General features: G+C 37.3%; 1 protein-coding gene across 13 annotated transcripts in view; it reads left to right on the top strand.

Moving 5' to 3' along the window:
* ANKS1B (ankyrin repeat and sterile alpha motif domain containing 1B) overlaps window positions 1–23,216 on the top strand; it is a 1,095,895-nt gene that overhangs the window by 449,999 nt on the left and 622,680 nt on the right. For all 13 annotated transcript variants that reach the window (XM_032416344.1, XM_032416343.1, XM_032416340.1 and 10 more), the window contains exon 12: window positions 14,292–14,472. In XM_032416344.1, coding sequence (XP_032272235.1) covers window positions 14,292–14,472 — 181 coding nt within the window. The remainder of the gene's footprint in view (window positions 1–14,291; window positions 14,473–23,216) is intronic.

The raw sequence follows: 23,216 nt of genomic DNA, 5'->3' as shown, positions 1-23,216 counted from the left end.
ATAAAATGATGATTGTTTAAAAAAAAATCAGTACTGCCAATGGACTGAGAATAGGAAAATGTGCATTGATGTAAAGATGAGAAACTAAAGAGCTATTAGGCTCTTGGCTTCACCTGTAACTTTATGCTTCTTCTTGCTTTATTTCTAGTGTAATGTCCTAGGGGAAAATGTAATCAATTTGAAATTTAATAGATTGTGTTTTAATTTCAGTTCTCCCATGTAAGTGTGAGACTATCTCTAAATCTCAAGTACGTTGTAAAATGGAAAGAGTAATAGCTACTTCTAATACCAACGTTATAGGCTTAAATGAGATAAATCAAGTTCCTAGAAGAGGGTGTACTCCTCTTAAGCATCTGATATTTACTCTCACCCACTTTAACTTCCTTGTAGTGGTCATACTTTTTTTTTTCTATCTATGTTTGGCTATAACTCTACAGCAAAGGAATGGTATTTTGCTTACCCAAAGCCCAAAGCCAAAGATAGGAAGTTCTACATCTTTAGAATAAGTCTTAAACACATTAACTATTATAGTCATGAAAAAAAATGTAGCTCATTTAAATTTTTTTTCCTTTCATTGAAAAGAAAAAAAATAGAAATTGTTTTCAATTTTTATGATATCTGTAATAAAATGTTTAATAATTTCTACCCCTACTGAGTTGTCATCTGGACTCCTGCAGATCCTTTCTTTATACTGTTTTAAAAGTGATCAATGCACAGAAGTATGAGAATTCTAACTCAAGAAGGTGAACTGATCCCAACTTTTTACATCCTCTCCCTCTGTACGTACAATTAAAATTGTAAAATAAATATAAAAATAAAGATAAATCCATAGCAGTGATGAACAGTGAGTACTACTATGAGAAGCATTTGGGAACTTCTGAAAGATAAAGACAAATGGCATTGGATTTAGACAGAGATTAGTCAGGACAACTAAAGAACCTCAGCGTCTTATACATGGAGCAATTGGCTTTGTTTTCTTACCAGATGGTAATAACTATCCCAGTAAGGGGAAGAGTCTGCTGAAGCCTCTACTGTGGAAATTGGAGCAAGAGAAAGAGATGGGGCAGTGTCCTAGGTAATTAAAAATGGTTGACCAAAAACACCAGATGTTTGAGGAAAATTAACAAAAAGAGAGGAACAAAGATCAACGAACAAAGTAAATGACCTTTGAGAAAACAGAATTAATGACAGAAAAAGATTGTAATCAATATCCTTAGATTTGAGAGGGTTATTGAACTCATAATGTTAAGAACAGATTTTTTTTTTTTAAATGGAATATTTGGAAAACAAGAAAAGTTATTGAAAATTAAAAATACGGGGCGCCTGGGTGGCTCAGTCGGTTAAGCGTCTGCTCTCGGCTCAGGTCATGATCCCAGGATCCTGGGATCGAGTCCCATGTCGGGCTCCCTGCTCAGGGAGGCGCCTGCTTCTCCCTCTCCTTCCCACTTGTGCTCTCTCTTGATATCTCTGTCTCTCGCTCTCAAATAAATAAATAAAATCTTTAAAAAAAAAAAAGGAAATTAAAATATGATCATTACACCTAAAGTCATGATAAAGTGGCTAAAAGTTTTGTGCCTTATCTTATTTGTTCACTGATATATCTCCAGAGCTTAGAACAGTATCTAACACATGGCTAATGCTCAGTAGTATTTTTTTTTAACAAATTGATGAAAGTGCTTTAGGATACCAAATTGTAGAATAATACCAGAATATAAAACAAGGAGGATCAAAGAGATCCAATGTCTGTTGACTAGGAGCTCTAGAAGTAGGAGGAGGAGCCCTAACAGTGATTAAGAGAGTATGGTATTAGCACAGGAATAGACAAGTAGATCAACAAGAACATAGTTCAGTCAAAAAATGTAAATGCAATTTATATTTGGAAATTTAGTGTATGATAAAGGTGAGATTTCAAATCAGTGAGGGAATGATGGTATTGGGCAGTAAGCTATTATTTTGGGAAAAAATGCTTAGAACTAAATTTTTTTCACCATCTACACGAGATATTCCAGGTGGATTAAAGTTCTGAAAGAAAATACTACTGATCTACCTTCCCATTTTTATCACCCACCTCATCCTCATTTTAAAAAGTATTTAAGAAGGCATCTGATTTTATTACCATTGGCTTGATGGGACTTTGCTTCATATTGATATAATTTATCAGTGGGCTAGTGTTTGGAAAGTCTGTCATTTCCACATATTTCTACGGATGTCACTAGCTAATTTTCTGACATTCAGCTGTCTTTGGGAACTCATTTTGAAGGTTGCTTTTTCTTGGAGATTTAATATCACCCTGACTTTTGCTAGTGCTTTTTCTTTGTACTGACACCAGAGCATCCCTCTAGTCCTATTTGACATTTTATTAGGAGGTTGATGAGGTCCCTTTATAATTAAGTTAATTCAAATGATTTAAAATCCACTTAAATCTAAGTAAGTGGATTTTTAAAATGTCCAGTAGTTTAAATAACTTGAAAATAATAGAAAATGAAACATAAAAGTGGATATTTGAAACTTAGATTCTAATTCAGAGAATATTTGGAAGTAAATGTACATGTTACCTAAATCTCATCCCAGTCAGGAATTACGTGTTCTCATTTTATTCATATGTGAATCATATCTAACTGGTTTGCCGAAATGCCATGAAATTTTTTAAAGTCGCATCGGAATATGTTATATTTCATTTATATCTTTACAGAACATAAAGATAATTCTTAAAATAAAAGGTTCTGATTAAGAGAAACTACAGTAAGTATAGGAAATGCATGTCATCCTGTATGTTATACCAGTAAATTTACACATTAGTCCCTTTTAGGGACTAAGATGGCACTGGCTTCATGGATGTGGGAACGAGTGCAGTCTCGTTGGGCCCCACACAAAGAAGGGCCCCATGCTTGGGGTTTAATGCTCTTAGGTTGGTGTCTAAAATTCTTACTGTTTTTTATCTCTGAGTTTGTGTTTTGTAAGTGAAGTCTGTGGGAAAACGGAGCTTGGGCCCATCTGTGGTCCCACCTCCTACATCTCCCCACCTTCCTGGGAGGGTTTCTTGGCCACTTGCTCCTATAATTGCAGTGCTTCTGGCCAAGCCAGCAACTGCTGATGCAGGAGTGAGAGCCTGAGTGTGGGGAGGATGAAGGTTGGGTGCATGCATGGATTTCCAGGGCAGAGCCACCTGTGTACCTGTGAGGATGTTCTCTCACCCTGTGAGTGTCCCCATGCCCAAGGGAATAAGATACTAAGTAGCAAATAAGACCATGGAAGACAGGAAAATGTTGTGGTTTTTTTCCTGCTTTTAGGACAAAGGGCCCCACATTTTCATGTTGCCACTGGTTCCAGCAACTCTATGGAACTGCCTCTGACTATTTCAGTCATTCATATAGCTGTTCCATTTTAGCTCCTCAGAGACATTTCCTAATCAATCTATAGGGTCACCAACTTTTTCTGTAAAAGACCAGAGAATAAAATAATTCAGGCTTTGTGGGTCATATGGTCTCTGTTATAACTACTCAGCTCTGCTATGGTAGTGTGAAAACAGCCGTAGACCACATGCAAATGAATGGGTGTGTGTATGTTCCAGTAAAACTTTATTTATGGACACTGAAATTTGAACTTCATATAATTTTCACCTGTCACTAATGTTATTTTTGTTTTTTTCTTTAACCATTAAAAATGTAAAAACCATCCTTAGCTCACAGGCTTTACAAGAATTAAAGCCTGGTTTTGGCCCATGATCTATAGTTTGCTGACTCTGTTAAGTAAATATGTGTGGGAGCAAGTCCTTTGGAAAGTAGAGAGATATGAGTGTTGGGCCATAAGGGAGGGAGATGTTTTAGAGTAGCCACAGTGGACACAGGTGCAACTCATTTTACACATTGAAACTTGGAAATTTTATTTGTAATTTCAGTGAATTTGTGAAAACACTTTCTTTTTTGTACTGTATGGCTTAGCAAGATTCCGTCACAATAGTTAGAAAAATGGAATGTATTAAAATCAAAGTTTGAGTGAATATTCCAGACTCATCTTCTCTAATCTCCATTTTTAATATTGTTACCATCTCTTTATTCTTTTTTCCCATTGTTGTTATTTCATTTCTCCACATAGATACCTTTTTTTAATCCCACCTCTGTCCTTTGTGCTTTGAGGCACCATCCACTTGTCTCTAGATTTGAACACATGAACCTTCCTTCTAATCTAAGCCCCTCTGCTAACTATGTAATCTTGAGTAAATTCTTTAACCTCTCTAATCCACTGCATTGTGCTAGTTAGGGTAAGTTATGCTAGCTGCCACAACAGACAAACCCAGAAACTCAGCAGTTTAACATAAAGGAGGTTTACTTCAACTTCTCATAAAGCCCATTTTGGGTTGAATGACCCTCCTTCATCCTACAACTACATCTTCTGGAGAGTAAGTGGGGCATAGGGACTGACTAACAGTCATTTGGTCAGGATTAGTTACACATCCCCAACCTAAATGCACATAGGCTAGGAAATAAATGGGAACCTCTATTTATGATTTTTTTAAGCACTAAAATGATGTGCAAAGTGATCCCTTAGAACAGGGGTTTGTCAATGAATGTTTTCTCTACAGGACAGACAGTAAATATTTTAAGGGTTGTGAATACTATGGCCTTTGTCACAACTTCTCAACACTGCCACTGTACTATGAGAACAACCATAGATAATAAATAAATGAATGGACATAGCTGTGTCCCAATAAAACTTAATTTTCAGAAACAAGAGGCAGATCAGATTTGGGCCACAGATATGGCCACAGGCCATAGTTTGCTGATCCCTTTCTTAAAGCATGACTAACATATAATGATTCTTCATCTTCTCAGATACTCAGAGGGCTTTGGGCAATAACTCCCCCATCAAAGTTCCTGGCTAATAATAAACAGACAGTTCTGAAGAAGCAAATAAGAATGCGGTTGGATGATCACTGATCCATGGTTTCTTCTGTTGGAATTTCCATTAGCCTGTCTCCCTTCCTCCAGTTATTTTATTTGAAGCCATGTTACAGTGAGATCATAGCACTCTGCTCAAAGAAAGAAAGGGAAGTATCACATAGATTGGCATAACCATGAATTAAGCAGTCTATACTGAATCCCAGGAGCATATGAGCATACATCTTGTATACTTCTGGTATAGGAATGCATACATTTCTGTTTTTCACCAAAAAAAAAAAAAAAACTTATCTTCTGGCATCTACCCAAGCAAAAATCTGAGTCACCCTAGACTCCTTCCTTAAAATCAACCTTCACATCCAATCAGATGCCAAGACCTAAAGAGCTAACCTTATTAACATCTCCTAAAAACATCTGCTATCTCCAACCCTGTTGCCACTGCTTTACCTCAGAACCTCACTGTGTCTTGGTTGGAACTCTTTAACATCTTCCTAATTGGTCTCCCTTCCTTTAATCCAGCCTTGACCAATCCATTCTCTAAACTGTTAAAATGAGCTTATTAAAATGCACACCCAACCATGAAATCCTCTTGCTTGGAAATTATTCTGGGATTCCTTAAAATATTTAGGTTAAAGACAAACTGCTTAACCTTGGCATTAGAACCTTTTATGATTTGGACCCTGCAACTTGTAATATCTCATGGCTTAAAACCACCACTCCCTCACATTCTCTGCACTACAGCTATTATGAACTATTTGTAGTTTGTACTTTTCTTCTCCCCATCCTCTTTTGTCTGTCCACCGTCTCTGCTTCACTGAGATTCAACTCAGCCATCAATCACCTGCTTGTGGAAGCCTTTCCTGATCCCCTCCCTAAAGTAGAGGCTCACCTTTTATATTTTGTGCCTCCACTTATCATAGACCTTATCACTGTATAATAATGCAGTAATGCATAATCCTTGGATTGCTTGTTTCTTCCTTCATGCACCATCCCTTCTCCCACTTCAAGTCTATAATAAGCTGGAGAACAGGGACAATGTCTTATTAGTCTTATTCCTATCACACTGCTTATTAAGGTATCTGCAATTTAGTATACACTAAGCAAATATTTTTAGAATGAATCAATACAACAACAACAACAAAATAGCCTGTTTGCTTTCATGATTGCATAACGAATTGTGATTTCAACATAATTAGAGCTTTGGATAGTCAAGTTCAGAAATATGTGTTTAAGAAACAGAAGTAGCCTGGGTGGCTCAGTCGGTTAAACGTTTGCCTTCTGCTTGGGTCATGGTCCCAGGATCCTGGGATCAAGCCCGGTGTAGGGCCCCCTGCTCAGTGGGGAGTCTGCTTCTCCCTCTCCCTCTGCCCCTCCCCCCACTCATGCTCCCTCTTTCTTCCTGCTCTCTCTCTTAAATAAATAAAAAAAATAAAAATAAATAAATAAATAAAATCTTTAGATAAAGAAACAGAAGTAAATGAGGGTTACAGAAGGGAGGGGGTTGAGGGGATGGGGTAACTGGGTAATGGGTATTGAGGGCACGTGTTCTTATGAGCACTGGCTGTTATACACAACTAATGAATCATTGAACACGACATCAAAAACTAATGATGTACTATATGTTGGTTAACTGAACATAATAAAAAAATTAAATTAAAAATTAAAAAAGTAAAATTAAACACCAAAAAATGTATCTTCAAGACTAAACTCTAAGCACAAAGAAATTACTTTAGGTATAGTGAATTTTTTCTAATTTCCATTTATTTATAACTTTTTCTTTAGCTTCACATCCAACTTATTAGAAGAATCGTTCATTAAAAAAAGAAACAGAAGTAAAGGAGTCATATGTATCAGTTGGCTTGATCTTTATAAAGTTTATGAGAAGGAACATTATACAAATTTTGTCCATTGCTTATATATGAAGTGAAACAAAATCATAACATAATATGATAAAACAAAACGAAGATGATGGACATACTTGTGTTTCCATTGGAGCCAGTGTCATATTTCATGCCTTTTAATTACTGTTATATCATCTATTAGAAAGAACATGAATGTGAAATTGAGATTCATTAGCCCCAAGGACAGACATTTGATGAGAAACTAAGCCTGACATTACACCCCAATCTTTCATACTTCAAAATCAACTGAATCCTAGGCGGGTACTAATTTGAATTCTACTACCGAGTTGATATGTCATAATAATAAATGACTTGCTTATATAGCAATGCCCCTAAACCTCTTTCACAAAAATATGGTAATAGTGAAATAGTAAAGCATAGTGTGATAATTTCCACCCTTTATATAAAAAAAAACAATAAAATAGAGACCTTTTCATTATCATTGTATATATTAGATTATAGACTAAATGATATCTACTTAAAAAAAACATGATAAGCTGGAAGAGAGAGGGTAACCAGAATATTTTGCAGAAAAATAATCTATAGAGTATAGTGGTTAAATTATCAGGTATTTGAGAGCAGTGAAAATGTTAGTAAACCAAAAGTTTATTGTACTTTGGGGATAGTAAAATACAGTAAATTTTATTTATTTTTATTTTTTTAATTTTATTATATTATGTTATATTAGTCACCATTCATTACATCATTAGTTTTTGATGTTGTGTTCCATGATTCATTGTTTGCATATAACACCCAGTGCTCCATTCAATATATACCCTCCTTAATCCCCAAAACCAGGCTAACCCATTCCCCCACCCCCTCCCCTCTAAAACCCTCAGTTTGTTTCTCAGAGTCCATAGTCTCTCATGGTTCATTTCCCCCTCCAATTTCCCCCCCTTCATTTTTCCCTTCCTACTATTTCTTCTTCTTCTTTTTTTTTTAACATATAATGTATTATTTGTTTCAGAGGTACATGTCTGTGATTCATCAGTCTTACATAATTCAGAATGCTCACCATAGCACATACCCTCCCCAATGTCTATCACCCAGCCACCCCATCCCTCCCACCCCCCACCACTCCAGCAATCCTCACTTTGTTTCCTAAGAATTCCTCATATCAGTGAGATCATATGATACTTGTCTTTCTCAGATTGACTTATTTCGCTTAGCATAATACACTCTAGTTCCATCCACGTCATTGCAAATGGCAAGATTTTGTTTTTGTTTTTGATAGCTGCATAATATTCCATTGTATATATACATACCACATCTTCTTTATCCATGCATCTGTTGATGGACAAGATTGATAAGTCCCTGGCCAGACTTATCAAAAAGAAAAGAGAAAAGACCTAAATAAATAAAATCATGAATGAAAGAGGAGAGATCAAAACCAACACCAAGGAAATACAAACAATTATAAGAACATATTATGAGCAACTATAAGACAGCAAATTGATAATCTAGAAGAAATAGATGCATTCCTAGAGATGTATGAACTACCAAAACTGAGCCAAGAAGAAGTAGAAAACCCAAACAGACCTGTAACCACTAAGGAAATTGAAGCAGTAATCAAAAATCTCCCAACAAACAAGAGCCCAGGGTCAGATGGCTTCCCAGGGGAATTCTACCAAACATTTAAAGAATTAATACCTATTCTTCTGAAACTGTTCCAAAAAATAGAAACAGAAGGAAAACTTACAAACTCATTTTATGAGGCCAGCATTACTGTGATCCCAAAATCAGACAAAGACCCCATCAAAAAGGAGAACTACAGACCAATATCCCTGATGAACATGGATGCAAAAATTCTCACCAAAATACTAGCCAATAGGATCCAACAGTACATGAAAAGGATTATTCACCATGACCAAGTGGACTAGGACTTCTGATACTATGTTGAATAGCAGTGGTGATAGTGGACATCTCTGCTGGGTTCCTGACCTTAGGGGAAAAGTTCTCAATTTTTCCCCATTGAGAATGATATTCACTGTGGGTTTTTCATAGATGGCTTTTATGATATTGAGGTATGTACCCTCTATATCTATATTCTGAAGAGTTTTGATCAAGAAAGGATGCTGTACTTTGTCAAATGCTTTTTCTGCATCTATTGAGAGGATCATATGATTCTTGTTCTTTCTTTTATTGATGTATTGTATCACATTGATTGATTTGTGGATGTTGAACCAACCTCGCAGCCCAGGGATAAATCCCACTTGGTCATGGTGAATAATCCTTTTCATGTCTGATTTTGGGATCACAGTAATGCTGGCCTCATAAAATGAGTTTGTAAGTTTTCCTTCTGTTTCTATTTTTTGGAACAGTTTCAGAAGAATAGGTATTAATTCTTTAAATGTTTGGTAGAATTCCCCTGGGAAGCCATCTGACCCTGGGCTCTTGTTTGTTGGGAGATTTTTGATTACTGCTTCAATTTCCTTAGTGGTTACAGGTCTGTTTGGGTTTTCTACTTCTTCTTGGCTCAGTTTTGGTAGTTCATACATCTCTAGGAATGCATCCATTTCTTCTAGATTATCAATTTGCTGTCTTATAGTTGCTCATAATATGTTCTTATAATTGTTTGTATTTCTTTGGTGTTGGTTTTGATCTCTCCTCTTTCATTCATGATTTTATTTATTTAGGTCTTTTCTCTTTTCTTTTTGATAAGTCTGGCCAGGGACTTATCAATCTTGTTAATGCTTTCAAGAACCAGCTCCTAGTTTCGTTGATCTGTTCTACTGTTCTTTTGGTTTCTATTTCATTGATTTCTGCTCTGATCTTTATTATTTCTCTTCTCCTGCTGGGTTTAGCCTTTATTTTCTCCAGCTCCTTTAGGTGTAGGGTTAGGTTGTGTATTTGAGACCTTTCTTGTTTCTTGAGAAAGGCTTGTATTGCTATATACTTTCCTATTAGGACCACCTTTGCTGCATCCCAAAGATTTTGAACAGTTGTGTTTTCATTTTCATTGGTTTCCATGCATTTTTTAAATTCTTCTTTAATTTCCTGGTTGACCCATTCATTCTTTAGTAGGATGCTCTTTAGCCTCCATGTGTTTGAGTTCTTTCCGACTTTCCTATTCTGAGTTCTAGTTTCAAAGCATTTTGGTCTGAAAATAGGCAGGGAATGATCCCAATCTTTTGGTACTGGTTGAGACCTGATTTGTGACCTAGGATGTGATCTATTCTGGAGAATGTTCCATGGGCAGTAGAGAAGAATGTGTATTCTGTTGCTTTGGGATGGAATGTTCTGAATATATCTGTGAAGTCCATTTGGTCCAGTGTATCATTTAAAGCCTTTATTTCCTCGTTGATCTTTTGCTTAGATGATCTGTCCATTTCAGTGGGGGTGGTGTTGAAGTCCCCCACTATTATTGTATTGTTGTCGATGTGTTTCTTTGCTTTTGTTATTAATTGCCTTATATAATTGGCTGCTCCCATATAACAGCATAGATATTTATAATTGTTAGATCTTCTTGTTGGGTAGACACTTTAAGTAGGATATAGTGTCCTTCCTCATCTCTTATTATAGTCTTTGGTTTAAAATCTAATTTGTCGGATATAAGGATTGCCACCCCAGCTTTCTTTTGGTGTCCATTAGCATGGTACATGGTTTTCCACCCCCTCACTTTCAATCTGGAGGTGTCTTTGGGTCTAAAATGAGTCTCTTGCAGGCAGCATATTGATGGGTCTTGTTTTTTTATTCAATCTGTGTCTTTTGATTGGGGCATTTAGCCCATTTACATTCAAGGTAACTATTGAAAGATATGAATTTAGTGCCATTGTATGGCCTGTAAGGTGACTGTTACTGTATATTGTCTCTATTCCTTTCTGGTCTATGTTACTTTTAGGCTCTCTCTTTGCTTAGAGGACCTCTTTCAATATTTCTTGTAGGGTTGGTCTGGTGTTTGCAAACTCTTTTAGTTTTTGTTTGTTCTGGAAGCTTTTTATCTCTCCTTCTATTTTCAATGACAGCCTAGCTGGATATAGTATTCTTGGCTGCATATTTTTCTCATTTAGTGCTCTAAATATATCATGCCAGTCCTTTCTGGCCTCCCAGATCTCTGTGGATAGGTCTGCTGCCAAACTAATGTTTCTACCATTGTAGGTTACAGACCTCTTCTCCTGAGCTGCTTTCAGGATTTTCTCTTTGTCTCTGAGACTCATAAGTTTTACTATTAGATGTCGGGGTGTTGACCTATTTTTATTGATTTTGAGAGGTGTTTCTCTGTGCTTCCTGGATTTTGATGCCTGTTTCCTTGCCCAAATTAGGGAAGTTCTCTGCTATAATTTGCTCCAATATACCTTCTGCCCCTCTCTCTCTTTCTTCTTCTTCTGGGATCCCAATTATTCTAATACTGTTTTGTTATGGTATCAATTATCTCTCGAATTCTGCCCTCGTGATCCAGTAGTTGTTTATCTCTCTTTTTCTCAGCTTCTTTATTTTCCATCATTTGGTCTTCTATATCACTAATTCTTTCTTCTGCCTCATTTATCCTAGCAGTTAGAGCCTCCATTTTTGATGGCACCTCATTAATAGCCTTTTTTATTTCAACTTGGCTAGATTTTAGTTCTTTTATTTCTACAGAAAGTGTTTCTCTAGTATCTTCCATGCTTTTTTCAAGCCCAGCTAGTATCTTTATAATTGTCATTCTGAACTCTAATTCTGACATCTTACTAATGTCTGTATTGATTAGGTCCCTGGCAGTCGGTACTGCCTCTTGTTCTTTTTTTTGAGGTGAGTTTTTCCATCTTGTCATTTTGTCCAGAGGAGAACAGATCAATGAGAGAAGAAATTGCTAACAGGGTAACAACGACCCCAGAAACATATACACTAAACAAATCAGAAGAGACCCAAAACTGGGGGAAAAAGAAAGGGAAAGAAAGGAGAAAAAAAAAAAAAAAAGAATATGATCAAATATGATCAGGCTGGTGAATAGATCAGTGCCACACACTAGATTTTGGGCATATTCTGGTCTGTTAGAAGACACTGTCTCCCAAAGTTTTAAAGAAAGAAAAACATATATGTACAAAAATAAGGGTAAATACGATGAAGGGATGGAATATGACTGTAAAGATGAAAATTATAAAAGATTTTATAAAAGGAATTGAAAAGAAGTTGGTTGAAAAAAGAAAGAAGAGAAATTAAAAAAAAAAAGGGGGAGAGAATGTGATCAGGCAGGAGACTAGAACAAAGCCATACACCAGAGATTTAGAGTATATTTTGGTCTGTTAGAAGAAACTGTATCCCAAAATTTTAAAGTGAGAACAACTTATATATATATACAAAAAATAAGGTTAACTACAATGAAGGGATAGAATATGACTCTAAAAGTGAAAAATAAAAAAGATTTTTGAAAAGGGGATTGATACGATGTTGGTTGAAAAGGGGAAAAAGAAAAATTAAAAAAAAATAGAAAAAGAAAATTTTAAAAATTAACTTTGAAAGACTAAAGAATCATGGGGAAAAAAGCCATGAATTCTATGTGCAGTATTCCCCTAGCGCTGGAGTTCTGCCGTTCTCATTGATCAGTAAACTTGGTCTTGGCAGGCTGTTCTTGCTGATCTTCTGGGGGAGGGGCCTGTTGCCATGGTTCCCAAATGTCTTTGCCAGAGGCGGAATTGCCCCGCCCTTGCCAGTCTGGGCTAAGTAATCTGCTTGGGTTTGCTCTCAGGAGCTTTTGTTCCCTGCAAGCTTTCCGTACAGCTTTGGAGGATGAGAGTGAAAATGGCGGCCTCCCAATCTCCGCCCGGAGGAGCCAAGAACTCAGGGCCCCACTCCTCAGTGTGCCCCCAGAGAAAAGAAGTCAATCACTCCCATCTCCCCGGTCTCCGTCTGCACTCCATGCTCACCTGGCCTGTGACCAAGCGTTTCTATCTCCAGCACATGACCCCGTTTGGAGTCTCCAAACCAAGGGAGATTCCTGCAGTGTGCTCCCGCATGCTGCTCCTCCCAGGGGAGGAAGGGGAGTCTCCCCAGATCTGCCACTTGTTGGGACCCTGCTGGAAGAGCAGTGGCCCGACCGTGCCGCAGATCAGGGTTTATGGAACCCCGAGCTGAGAGCCCACTCCCTGGCTCCATCTTTGCAGCTGGTTTCCCTGCTCCGATACCTGGGAGCTCTGCCGCACTCAGGCACCTCTGGTCTTCCTGTGACCCCGAGGGTCCTGAGACCACACTGTCCTGCGAGGGTTCCACGCCCCACTAAGCCACTGGAGTGACGTCCCTCAGCAGAGCAGACTTCTAAAAGTTCCGATTTTGTGCTCTGCTGCTCTATCACTTGCCAGTACCGCCTGACGGAGGCCCCTCCCCCGCCGTCTATCTTTCCAAATATCGCCTCGGATTCGCTTCTCCACACGTCTTACCTTCCAGAAAGTGGTCACTTTTCTGTTCAGAGAGTTGCTGCTATTCTTTTCTTCGATCTCCTGTTGAGTTCGTAGGTGTTCAGAATGGTTTGATCCCTATCTAGCTGAATTCCTGGGACCAGATGAAATTTAGGTCTCCTACTCCTCTGCCATCTTGTTCCTCCCCGGTGCGGTAAATTTTATTGTAAAGAAATTGCAGTTAATTTCTTGTTAATTATTATAGGAGATTGTTAATATTTCAGTAATGTGAGCAAAAATAAGAAGTAAGAAAACTTGGATTGATTCTTAGGAAATGCACACAATTCTGAGAGCCAATAAGACTGCAGTTTTAAAGGACATTGTTAGAAGCTCTGCTAGGCAGGAAGAAAAGTGTATATAATTAAAACTATGGGGAAAAAAACCCAGAAAACTGCTATATGGAACAATCCATTACTGGTAAAGTGTATAGATTATATCTGCTATTGCTCCATGATTTTAACTTTTATGTTTAAATTGACTTTTCTTGCTCTTTGGAGATTAATTAAAATCCTTAAAAAAGGAAATCAAAGTTCACAACAAATACCATGTAGATTCTTAAGTGCTGGGAAATGTTCTATGTAACTTCACTTAATTCTGATTATCAAATTCCAGCATATGATACTTGGGGACAATATCTAATGCTATCAATTTTTTGGACTATATAGAGATCAAAAAACAGAACTGCCTTAATTATGCTTTCAATGTTGATCTGAATCAAAGAGCTCTTTTATTATTAGAGTCTATATCCTCAGGGTCTGGCAAATGCCATATGCTTAATAAATGTTAGTTAAATGAAAGGTGACTTAGAATTGCAACTTTCCGAATTGATTATTAAGAGAAATTCTATGTACTGTATTTGTACAGTCTTCTGGGAAAATCTAACAAAAAGTCTAAGTTATTTTATCCACTATGCCAAAATATTTTTTCATTAAATAATTTTTTCATTATTTAATTCATCAAGGGATTATTTAGTGTCTCTCTGTAAAACACAATATGTATTTTAAGTATAAAAGCCAGATGGATTAACTGAAAAAATCATCAGTTATATTAAATCAATTGGGAGACTGGGCTGAAGATGAACATGATCATATTAATACTCTCATCATGCTCATTTATTTTAGCCTAAACAACGAACATCTATTGTGTCTTCTGTGGATTTTCATCGAATGAATCACAACCAAGAATATTTCGAAATCAACACATCTGCAGGGTGTGCAAGCTTTACTTCCAGCCCTCCTGTTAGTCCACTCACCTCTTCTGTGGCAACCACAGAAGTCAAGAACAAGGGAACAGGCCATTCAGGTAAAACAGTTCACTTTATGCAGCTATATTTTTGAACTTTTAAACCTAAAGCCTTAATGAGATAGAGGGATTAAGAGGAATCTTCATCTAAATTGCAGGGGTTTTTTTTTTCACCTACATGTATAGCAATGTAGGGCATTATAATTTTTGTCAGAGTGTGGATATAATATTCTTTTTGAATCCATTAATGGCCTTTCAGGTATTACATATTAAAGATGATGACTTAATGCTATTATGGTAGTGAAATAACCAGAGACCTGGAAATGCTCTTCTTCCACCACTATTTACCCCTCTCCACACAGTGGTATCAACTCAACAATATACAACTTTATTAATAGCTGCTTTGAGGCTACTAAACCTGTATCAACCTGGTAAGATTGAGTTGGATGGTATGGCCTAAGTGGGCTTTCAATCTACTCAAACCAAGGTGAACTTGGAGAAGAGAGGTGCGAGGAAATAGTGTGCGGGGTAAGGGGAAGATTAAGGAAAGTAACCACTCACTAGTAATACATGCCACCCAATCAGATTTGCAATGTTACCTTTCTTGAAGGGCAAGAAGCTAATAACTGGTAAGGCCAAATGACAGAAATATGAGAAGTGAGGCCTAAAGAATCTCCTCCCCTTATATTAATTTAAAGTAAGTGAACTATTCTACTACTTTTCTTTAAAGAGATATGATTTTAAAATCCACTAGATATGATTAATATGAATTTTAGAATCAGAAGGTATCATTTATATGGGTATTCCATGTAACCTTTGCTCAAAATGAGTATATGACTGTATAAACATATACACCGTTCTTACGTCCTTTATTCTGATTATACTTTTAAGAGCACTGATACAGGGGCGCCTGGGTGGCTCAGATGGTTAAGCGTCTGCCTTCGGCTCAGGTCATGATCCCGGGGTCCCGGGATCGAGTCCCGCATCGGGCTCCCTGCTAGGCGGGGAGCCTGCTTCTCCCTCTGCCTCTGCCTCTCTCTCTCTCTCTCTCTGACTCTCATGAATAAATAAATAAAAAAAAAAAAAAAAAAAAAAAAAGAGCACTGATACAAACGTTCTAAAAATACAGGAAGAAAATTATTTTCCCCCAGGAAAACTAAGATTTTAAAAATAATGGAAGTGGTGACATTGATATTCTATGGAAGCTATTATCTAACCTTTTCATGGCAACCAGAATGATATTTATAAAATGCAAATCAAAGTATGTCATTATCATGCTTAAAATAATCGGTGGCTTCTCACTGAACTTTGAATAAAATCCAACTCCTCACTATGGCCAATGAAGCCCAGTATAACCTAGCTCTGACCAGCTCTTTAAAAAAAAAAAAAAAAAAAAAGATTTTATTTATTTATTTATTTGAGAGAGAGCGCACGCACAGATGGGGGAGCGGCAGTCAGAGGGAGAGGGAGAAGCAGGCTCCCTGCTGACCAGGGAGCCGGATCTGGGACTTGATCCCAGGACCCTGAGATCATGGCCTGAACCACAGGGAGACACTTAACCGACTGAGCCACCCAGGCATCCCTCTGATCAGCTCTTTAATCTAAACTTGAGCAAACTCATCCGGGCCCACCCTGGCCTTCTTTTCTAGGCATTCTAGTCCTGGGGCTTTTGTCCTTTGGTTCCTGCTGCCTGGAATCTGTTTTCAAATTTTTATGTGGCTAAGTGTCATTTGGGTTTTGGTGCAAATACACTTTCTCATAGAGGCCTGCCCAGATCACCTTATCTTGAGTAAGGCCCTCAATATGATGACAATTATAATAACAAAGATGCAAAAAGAACAATCATAAATATAACCAATAAGTTTTAAGCAAAAACTTTAATACTATACATCATATACTATTTTAGGCATTTTATGTATATTAACCTATTTAAATGTCATAACTGATATATGAATTAGGTGTTATTATTTGTAGACAAGGAAACACAGGAAGAGGATAAACCATGTTTCAACATTGCTCTTGTCACTTCTGTCAAATTATCCTGTTTTCCTTTTTCCATATCCTTATTTACTATGTAAAATTACACTGTTCATTTGTTTCCTTATTTATTATCTTCTCTCCTTTTTCTAGAACTGTAGGAGAATGGATGGATCTCTGACACTTTGTAGGCACTGAAGTCAGGCTACCTAAGTTTGTTTACTAACTATGGGACTGAACTTCTTACCAGCTAGCTAAGACTTAACCTCTTTATGCTATTATTTTCTTAGCTATAAAATTAAACTAACAATTAATTAATTATATTAACTTATATTAGCTTCTCCTATAGAGTGAGAATGCATGCAAAGTAATTAGCACTGTGTCTGTCACATAGTTAGTGCTCAATAAATGTTAGTAACTGTTAGGGGGAGTCATTATGATACTCATGAAGCCTTGCACTAGTTCACTGAGTATGAGCATTTATTGTATGTCTGCCATGCACCAGATTCATTATGAGAGGAGGGAATGGGAATGGGAATGATTTGTGAATATAAATGATGTATAGACCCCAGAAAAGGTTCTGCACATATGATTATTACTCAATTAATACTTACTTGAATGACTAGTTCCAGATTTAAAATTCTAAAATGGGAGGAATGACAAGTCCTCTAATACTTGCTTTAGGAAAATCTGAGATTCATTTTAGTTGGTACACTAAGTGGTTTTTTTGGATGATTAATTTTTGAATTTTTTCAACTGTCCTTTGAGGTAGGTAGAAATTTTATTTATTTATACAAAAATTAAGAGTGAAAGAAGCGATGGGTCTAGTCCCAAATCTCTGACCACTAGGGGGAGAGGATAGAAACACACATTTTACTGCTGTCAGAACTTCAGTGGTACCGTCCAAAATGTGTGAAGAAATTGTAATTTGCCACACATCCCAAAATTGGTATTTTCAGATCTGACCTTTGAATAGAACCAAAATCTAACCTTTTAATGGTTGAAATGGTTTCAAACAGCATGTTACTATGGTTTCCTAATGTAATATGTCACCTCCATGTTACATCAAAAATTTTAGAATAGATTGATATTTAGTAATAGTGTGGAAGGACAATGCTGATTTGTTTTACATTGAAAACTAAAACTTTTAATTTTATAAATAAAACTTTTAAGGTAGGCATTTATCAACTTGAAAAGTAGCATTCATTATTTTATATCTAGATGGTTTATTATACTTTGTATTTAAAAACCTGCACATATGGGACTCCTGGGTGGCTCAGTCAGTTAAGCAACTGACTCTTGATTTCAGCTCAGGTCATGATCTCAGGGTCGTGAGATTGAGCCCTGTGTAGGGTTCTGTGCTGGGCATGGAGCCTGCTTAAGATTCTCTCTCCCTCTCCCTCTGCCCTCCCCCCACCTCTCTAAAATAAAATTAAATAAATAAATAAAAACCTGCACATACAGGCACTACCACATGGTATACATTGAAAGAGTGTGAATTCCAGAGTTAGTTCTGTCACTGATTGGCTGGATATTTTTCATCAAATCACTTATCTTCTCTGAACTCCAATTTGTTCCTCTGAAAAAGGGAAATAATATCTATTCTTTGAGTACTTTTAGTAATAAATGAGCTTATTTATGTGAATATATTTTGTAGACTATGGAAACTAATATTCTTCTTTAATATTTTCATCATTATTGTTTAATATTTTTTTTTCTTATTTAATATTATTATTTAAAATCTACAGTAATCTTAAGATGGAAATAGCCTAGATATGTACATAGTAGCTGACCTTTTCTTAAATTAAAAATATAATCTAAATTATTAGATAAATCTACAGTTCATTTTATAAATGATTACATGCACAAAAGAATTAATCTTGACAAAATGTTATTTATAGAACAAAGACTAATATATCCTCGAAGATGAATTATAGGGGCACCTGGGTGGCTCAGTCGTTAAGTGTCTGCCTTTGGCTTGGGTCGTGATCCCGGGGTCCTGGGATTGAGCCCCTCATCGGGCAAACTGCTCGGCGGGAGGCCTGCTTCTCCCTCTCCCACTCCCCCTGCTTGTGTTCCTGCTCTTGTTATCTCTCTCTGTCAAGTAAATAAATAAAATCTTTTAAAAAATGAATTATGTACTGTAAAACACTTTGAGTAAGTGACCCAATGATTTTATCATAACAGACATTTCAAAAGTAGCCTGAATTATAATAAAGCTTGCTACTTGTAAGGCACTGTCTTATATATTCCAAGTATCAATTTATGAATCATCAAAAAAGTTGGTTAGTGACAGATATGTGGAGTTGGACACACTATGGAGTGATATGAATAGATTTGCATTTAACTAGGAAGATCACTCTGGTATTAAAATGTAGTAGATAGATATGAGATGAGGTTAAATTGGAGGTGGGGTGAAACAATGTCATCAGCAATGGAAAGATGTAAATGGATTTGAGAGATACAAGGAAACCATCAACAGGTTATGATAACTGATTGGATGTATGATGGTAAAGGGGAAAAGTTCAAGGAAGCCTCTAAAGTTTCTGGTTTAAGCAGATTCGTCAAATCAGACTGCCATTCCCTGAAATATGGAATATTTGTAAGTAAGAAGAGGGGTGCAGATAGATCATATAGGAAATAATAGGCCATTATAAGGAGTTTGGGTTTTACTCAGGTGAAATGAGGAGTAAATTCAGGTCTTTGAGAAGAAGAGTGACCTGATCTAACTTCTGTTTATGAGGATTACTCTATTGTGTTGTGAGTGGACTGAAGAAGGGGAACAGAGTGGAAGCAGGAAGGCCAGTTAAGAGGTTATTATAGTATTGCAGTAAGATGAGAGATGAAGACAGCTCAGATCAAAGGTGAAACAGTAGAGGTATAGAGAAATGGATGGATCTTAGACATATTTTTAAGGTAGAGCCAGTAGGATTTCATGGTGGAGCAGGTGTAATATATGAGAGAAAAAGAAATAAGGAAAACTGCAAGATTTTTGTCCTGAACAACTGTCAGAATGGATTTATTATGATCTGACATCTGAGAGGTTGTCAGAAGAGCAGGTTTGGTGAACAGGGAGAAATACCAGGATGAGAAGCCTACTTGGTATCTGAATAGATGTGTCAAGCAGCAGCTGAAGGTCCAGTCTGAAGATACAAATGTGAACACCATCACTATTTAGATGATATGGCATGAGTGTAGATAGAAGACCAAAAACTGAGCTCAATGAAAGAGGGGATAAAAGGCAATACCAGCAAAGGAGATTGAGAAGGAAAAACCTGTTAGGTAGGAGGAAATCTTCTGGTGAGCATTGTGTTCTGAATTCAGATGAAGAAAGTTATTAAGAGGGAAAGTGTCATCAACTCTGTCAAATGTAGCTAACAAGTTGAGTAGGATGAGGACTGAGTCAGAATTGACTAGTGGATTTAACAATGTGGAGGTTACTGTTGACCTTGACAAGAGCAATTTGGTTGAAAATGATGGAGCAAAAGCCCAACATAATGGGTTTAAGAGAGAATGGGAGGAGAGGACTTAAAACAAATATAAGCTACCTTTTCAAGAAATATCTTCCAAGGAGAATTATAAAATTGTGATGAAGGAGGAGAGAGAATGGGTTCTATTAACCAAGAAGAGAGATTGGCTTTAGATAGGATCATGAGAAACAGGCAAGAAAGATGTTTCCACTGTGGGTACAAATGCTGGAAAGGGATCCATGTGGTGAGAATCTGAGGAATATCTGTTCTGATAATTTCTATTTTCTCTATTAAGGAGAGAGCAGCAGTATCAGTTGAGATGAAAGAGGGAAAAGGAGATGTGGAGGTTGAGGAAAGAGAAGAAGGAATGAGAGTTGTTTAGTAGAAAGAGACAGTGAATGGAAAAGGGAGATATGATAATTGCCTGGCAGCATTAAGAGCCCATTTGAGGTTCATGTTCATGAACTTAAAGTTGGATTAGCCACTGTGGTTCTGTTTTTCTCCAGCTCAGTTCAGATGGAGGAACACAAGTGCATAGTTTTCAGAGAGTTAAATTTTACATTGTGTTTTTGTCAAATGGGTATATTGAAGAGCAAGGAAATATGAACACAGGAGAATGAGAGTAATGTTTGACCGTAAAATTCAAGATGGAGAAGTAGGAAAAAGAGGATAACAAGGGAACAAGTAACAGTGAAAAATCAAAAGGATCATTGGATTGGAGATTCCAGTTGGGTCAAAGAATTGCTGAAGTCAAGGTACTAAAGAAGTGGGGTGGAATGATAAGAGGTGGTTCAGAGAGGAGGATGCACAAGAAACCAAGAACAATTATAATTAGAACTCTGAAGGTGAGCCACTGAGTTAGCTTCTCCCTCCACAAAATAGCCTTACATACTGTGGTTAAATCAGCGCAATTTTTTAGAAGAAATATTCGGTATAAAGAACCATGTTTATTTCTACATTGATCTCCCTTCAAAATATTTAAAGTAGTCTTTCCATTTATTTAATGAATTATGAAATAAGTGAACTTTATCTAAGTTAATTTCTTGTGTACTTTGTCCCACTCTTACCTGAGATGCTAAGACCTCTTTTGTTGTCGCCTGGCTGCCTAGGGCCCCCTGAGAGTGGTGATCCATGGAGGATCGCTCCTTTAGGGAGCTTGTTTTCCTCTTGACCACCATGCATCTCCTTCTCATATGAAACTTTTGAATGACCAGAGAGCCCTTCTGATAAGATATTTCAGTCACTGGGGTACCCCTAATTGTTGCCAATGTGTTCTTTTTGCTCAGGTAGCAGGTTTTTTAAGATAGAAGCTGTGAGAGGTGGTAGAATTCTGCATCTTTTTTCATCTTTTTTTTAGAGAGAGATAGAGAGCATGAACAAGGGGGAGGTGCAAAGGAAGAAGGAGAGAGGGAGAATCTTAAGCAGGCTCCATGCCCAATATGGAACCCCATGCAGAGCTGGATCTCACAACCTTGAGATCATGACCTGAGCCAATATAAAGTCAGACGCTTAACTGACTGAGCCACCCAGGCACCCCTAGAATTCTGCATCTATTTTTTAAAGATTTACTTATTTATTATAGAGAGAGAGAGCATGAGCAGGAGGGGCAGAGGGAGAGAGAGAGAGAACCTCAAGCAGACTCCACGCTGAGCACAGAGTCTGATGCCAGGCTCGGTCTCACAACCCTGAGATCACGACCTGAGCTGAAACCAAGAGTTGGCCATTTAACTGACTGTACCACCCAGGCACCCCTTCTGCATCTATTTTAAAAAAATAAAGTAGAGGCAACATCTTTTTTTGGATGGATCGGATATAGAGTGGGAGAAAATGAAAGAGACCAAACGTGTGACTTAAGGATTTTTGGGCCCTTCTGACTGGAAGAATGGAGTTTATATTAATTGAGATGAGGAAGCTCAGTTTAGGACATTTAAATTTGAAACACTATTGGATATCCAAGTAGATAGGCAAGTAGATAGTTGAGACAGTGAGGTAGGGCAGGGTGGGAGGAAGCTACATGATAATTTTAATTTTAGCAAAAGTAAAGGATATCAGTTTTTAAAGATTGAGAAACAGTGCCTTACCCAAAATGAGTGACCTGTGAGATCTGAATTCCTCAATGAAGATATCCTGGACAGGTGTGTTGTGAATTACTGGGGAAAAGGAAGCTGAGAATCACCAATTGTAAAGATGTTTCCACTTTATGAAAAATTGTATCCAGAAAGCTCTATATATGAAGAATTTTGTGGGCGAGCCCCTTTGGGGACTTGCTAAGGAAGTTAACTACCCTAGGTAACTAACTATCTCCAGTTTTGTTAGTAGTTTCAACCCATCACCTCCTGCTGAAGAAAACTGATGGGAGGGGGATATCTAAAAAGTGTAAGGTAGAAAAGTGCTTCTTCCCAAATGGAAGAAATAACAAAAACAAAAGCTTCTAAGTGCTTAGCAGCATAGGATGCTTTTCTGCAAGGGAGAAGAAACATTAAAGGAGAACTAAAATTAGAATAGAGAGGGTGGCATGGACCTTTCACGCTGCTTGGGGATTGCCAGAAAGACAAACGAAGGCCTTCCTTTTAATTAGTTCACACAGACTGAAAATAGTCCTCCTGAAGCTGAGACAGTGTTATTCCAGCAGCCACTGGACATGGGCATCTGAGTGGGTCTTTGAACTCCAGCTGGCATGAAGACCAAAGCCAGGCTGCTGAGGGGATCATTAAGCTCCCTGCGAGATTTAGGGTGAGCCAATACAGAGGAAGTTAATGGCTAGTGAGAACGATGTGTAATTATATCTTCAAAGTTTATTTCCTTAAAAATATGCATTTACAAATTATCTGAAGTATTGATTTGTTAAATGCAGTGCTTTCAATAGATCACAATTTTAGGTAGCCAAAAGGAAAGATTTTATCTCAAATATTATATATGTAATAGCACAAATATATTCTTTTTTTAAGTTATTTTATTTATTTGAGAGAGAGAGAGCGAGGGGGAAGGGCAAAGGAAGAGGAAGAGAGAGAAACACAAGCAGACTCCGTGCTGAATGTGGAGCCCGATGCGGGGCTTGATATCATGACCCTGAGATCAGACCTGAGCTGAAAGCAAGAGTCAGATGCTCAACTGACTGTGCCACCCAGGTGCCCCTGTAATTGCAAAAAAATATTCTTACCAGTTCTTGATAAATCATAAAATGCCTCTTCTATACTTTCTCTTTTCCTGTTTCCTTTTGGGATCTCATGACTTTTCTCCACTGCCTTTCTGCACATATTGCATGTCACATAGAAGGCAAGATATAGGTTAGTAGATGCTTGACAAAAAAAAAGAAAGAAAGAAAGAAAGAAAGAAAGAAAGAAAGAAAGAAAGAAA

Source organism: Phoca vitulina, unplaced genomic scaffold (genome assembly GCF_004348235.1).
Source record: "Phoca vitulina isolate PV1807 unplaced genomic scaffold, GSC_HSeal_1.0 scaffold19, whole genome shotgun sequence".
Classification (NCBI taxonomy): domain Eukaryota; kingdom Metazoa; phylum Chordata; class Mammalia; order Carnivora; family Phocidae; genus Phoca; species Phoca vitulina.
Note: the sequence above shows the minus strand (reverse complement) of the source record. Positions and strands in the feature narration are given on the sequence as shown.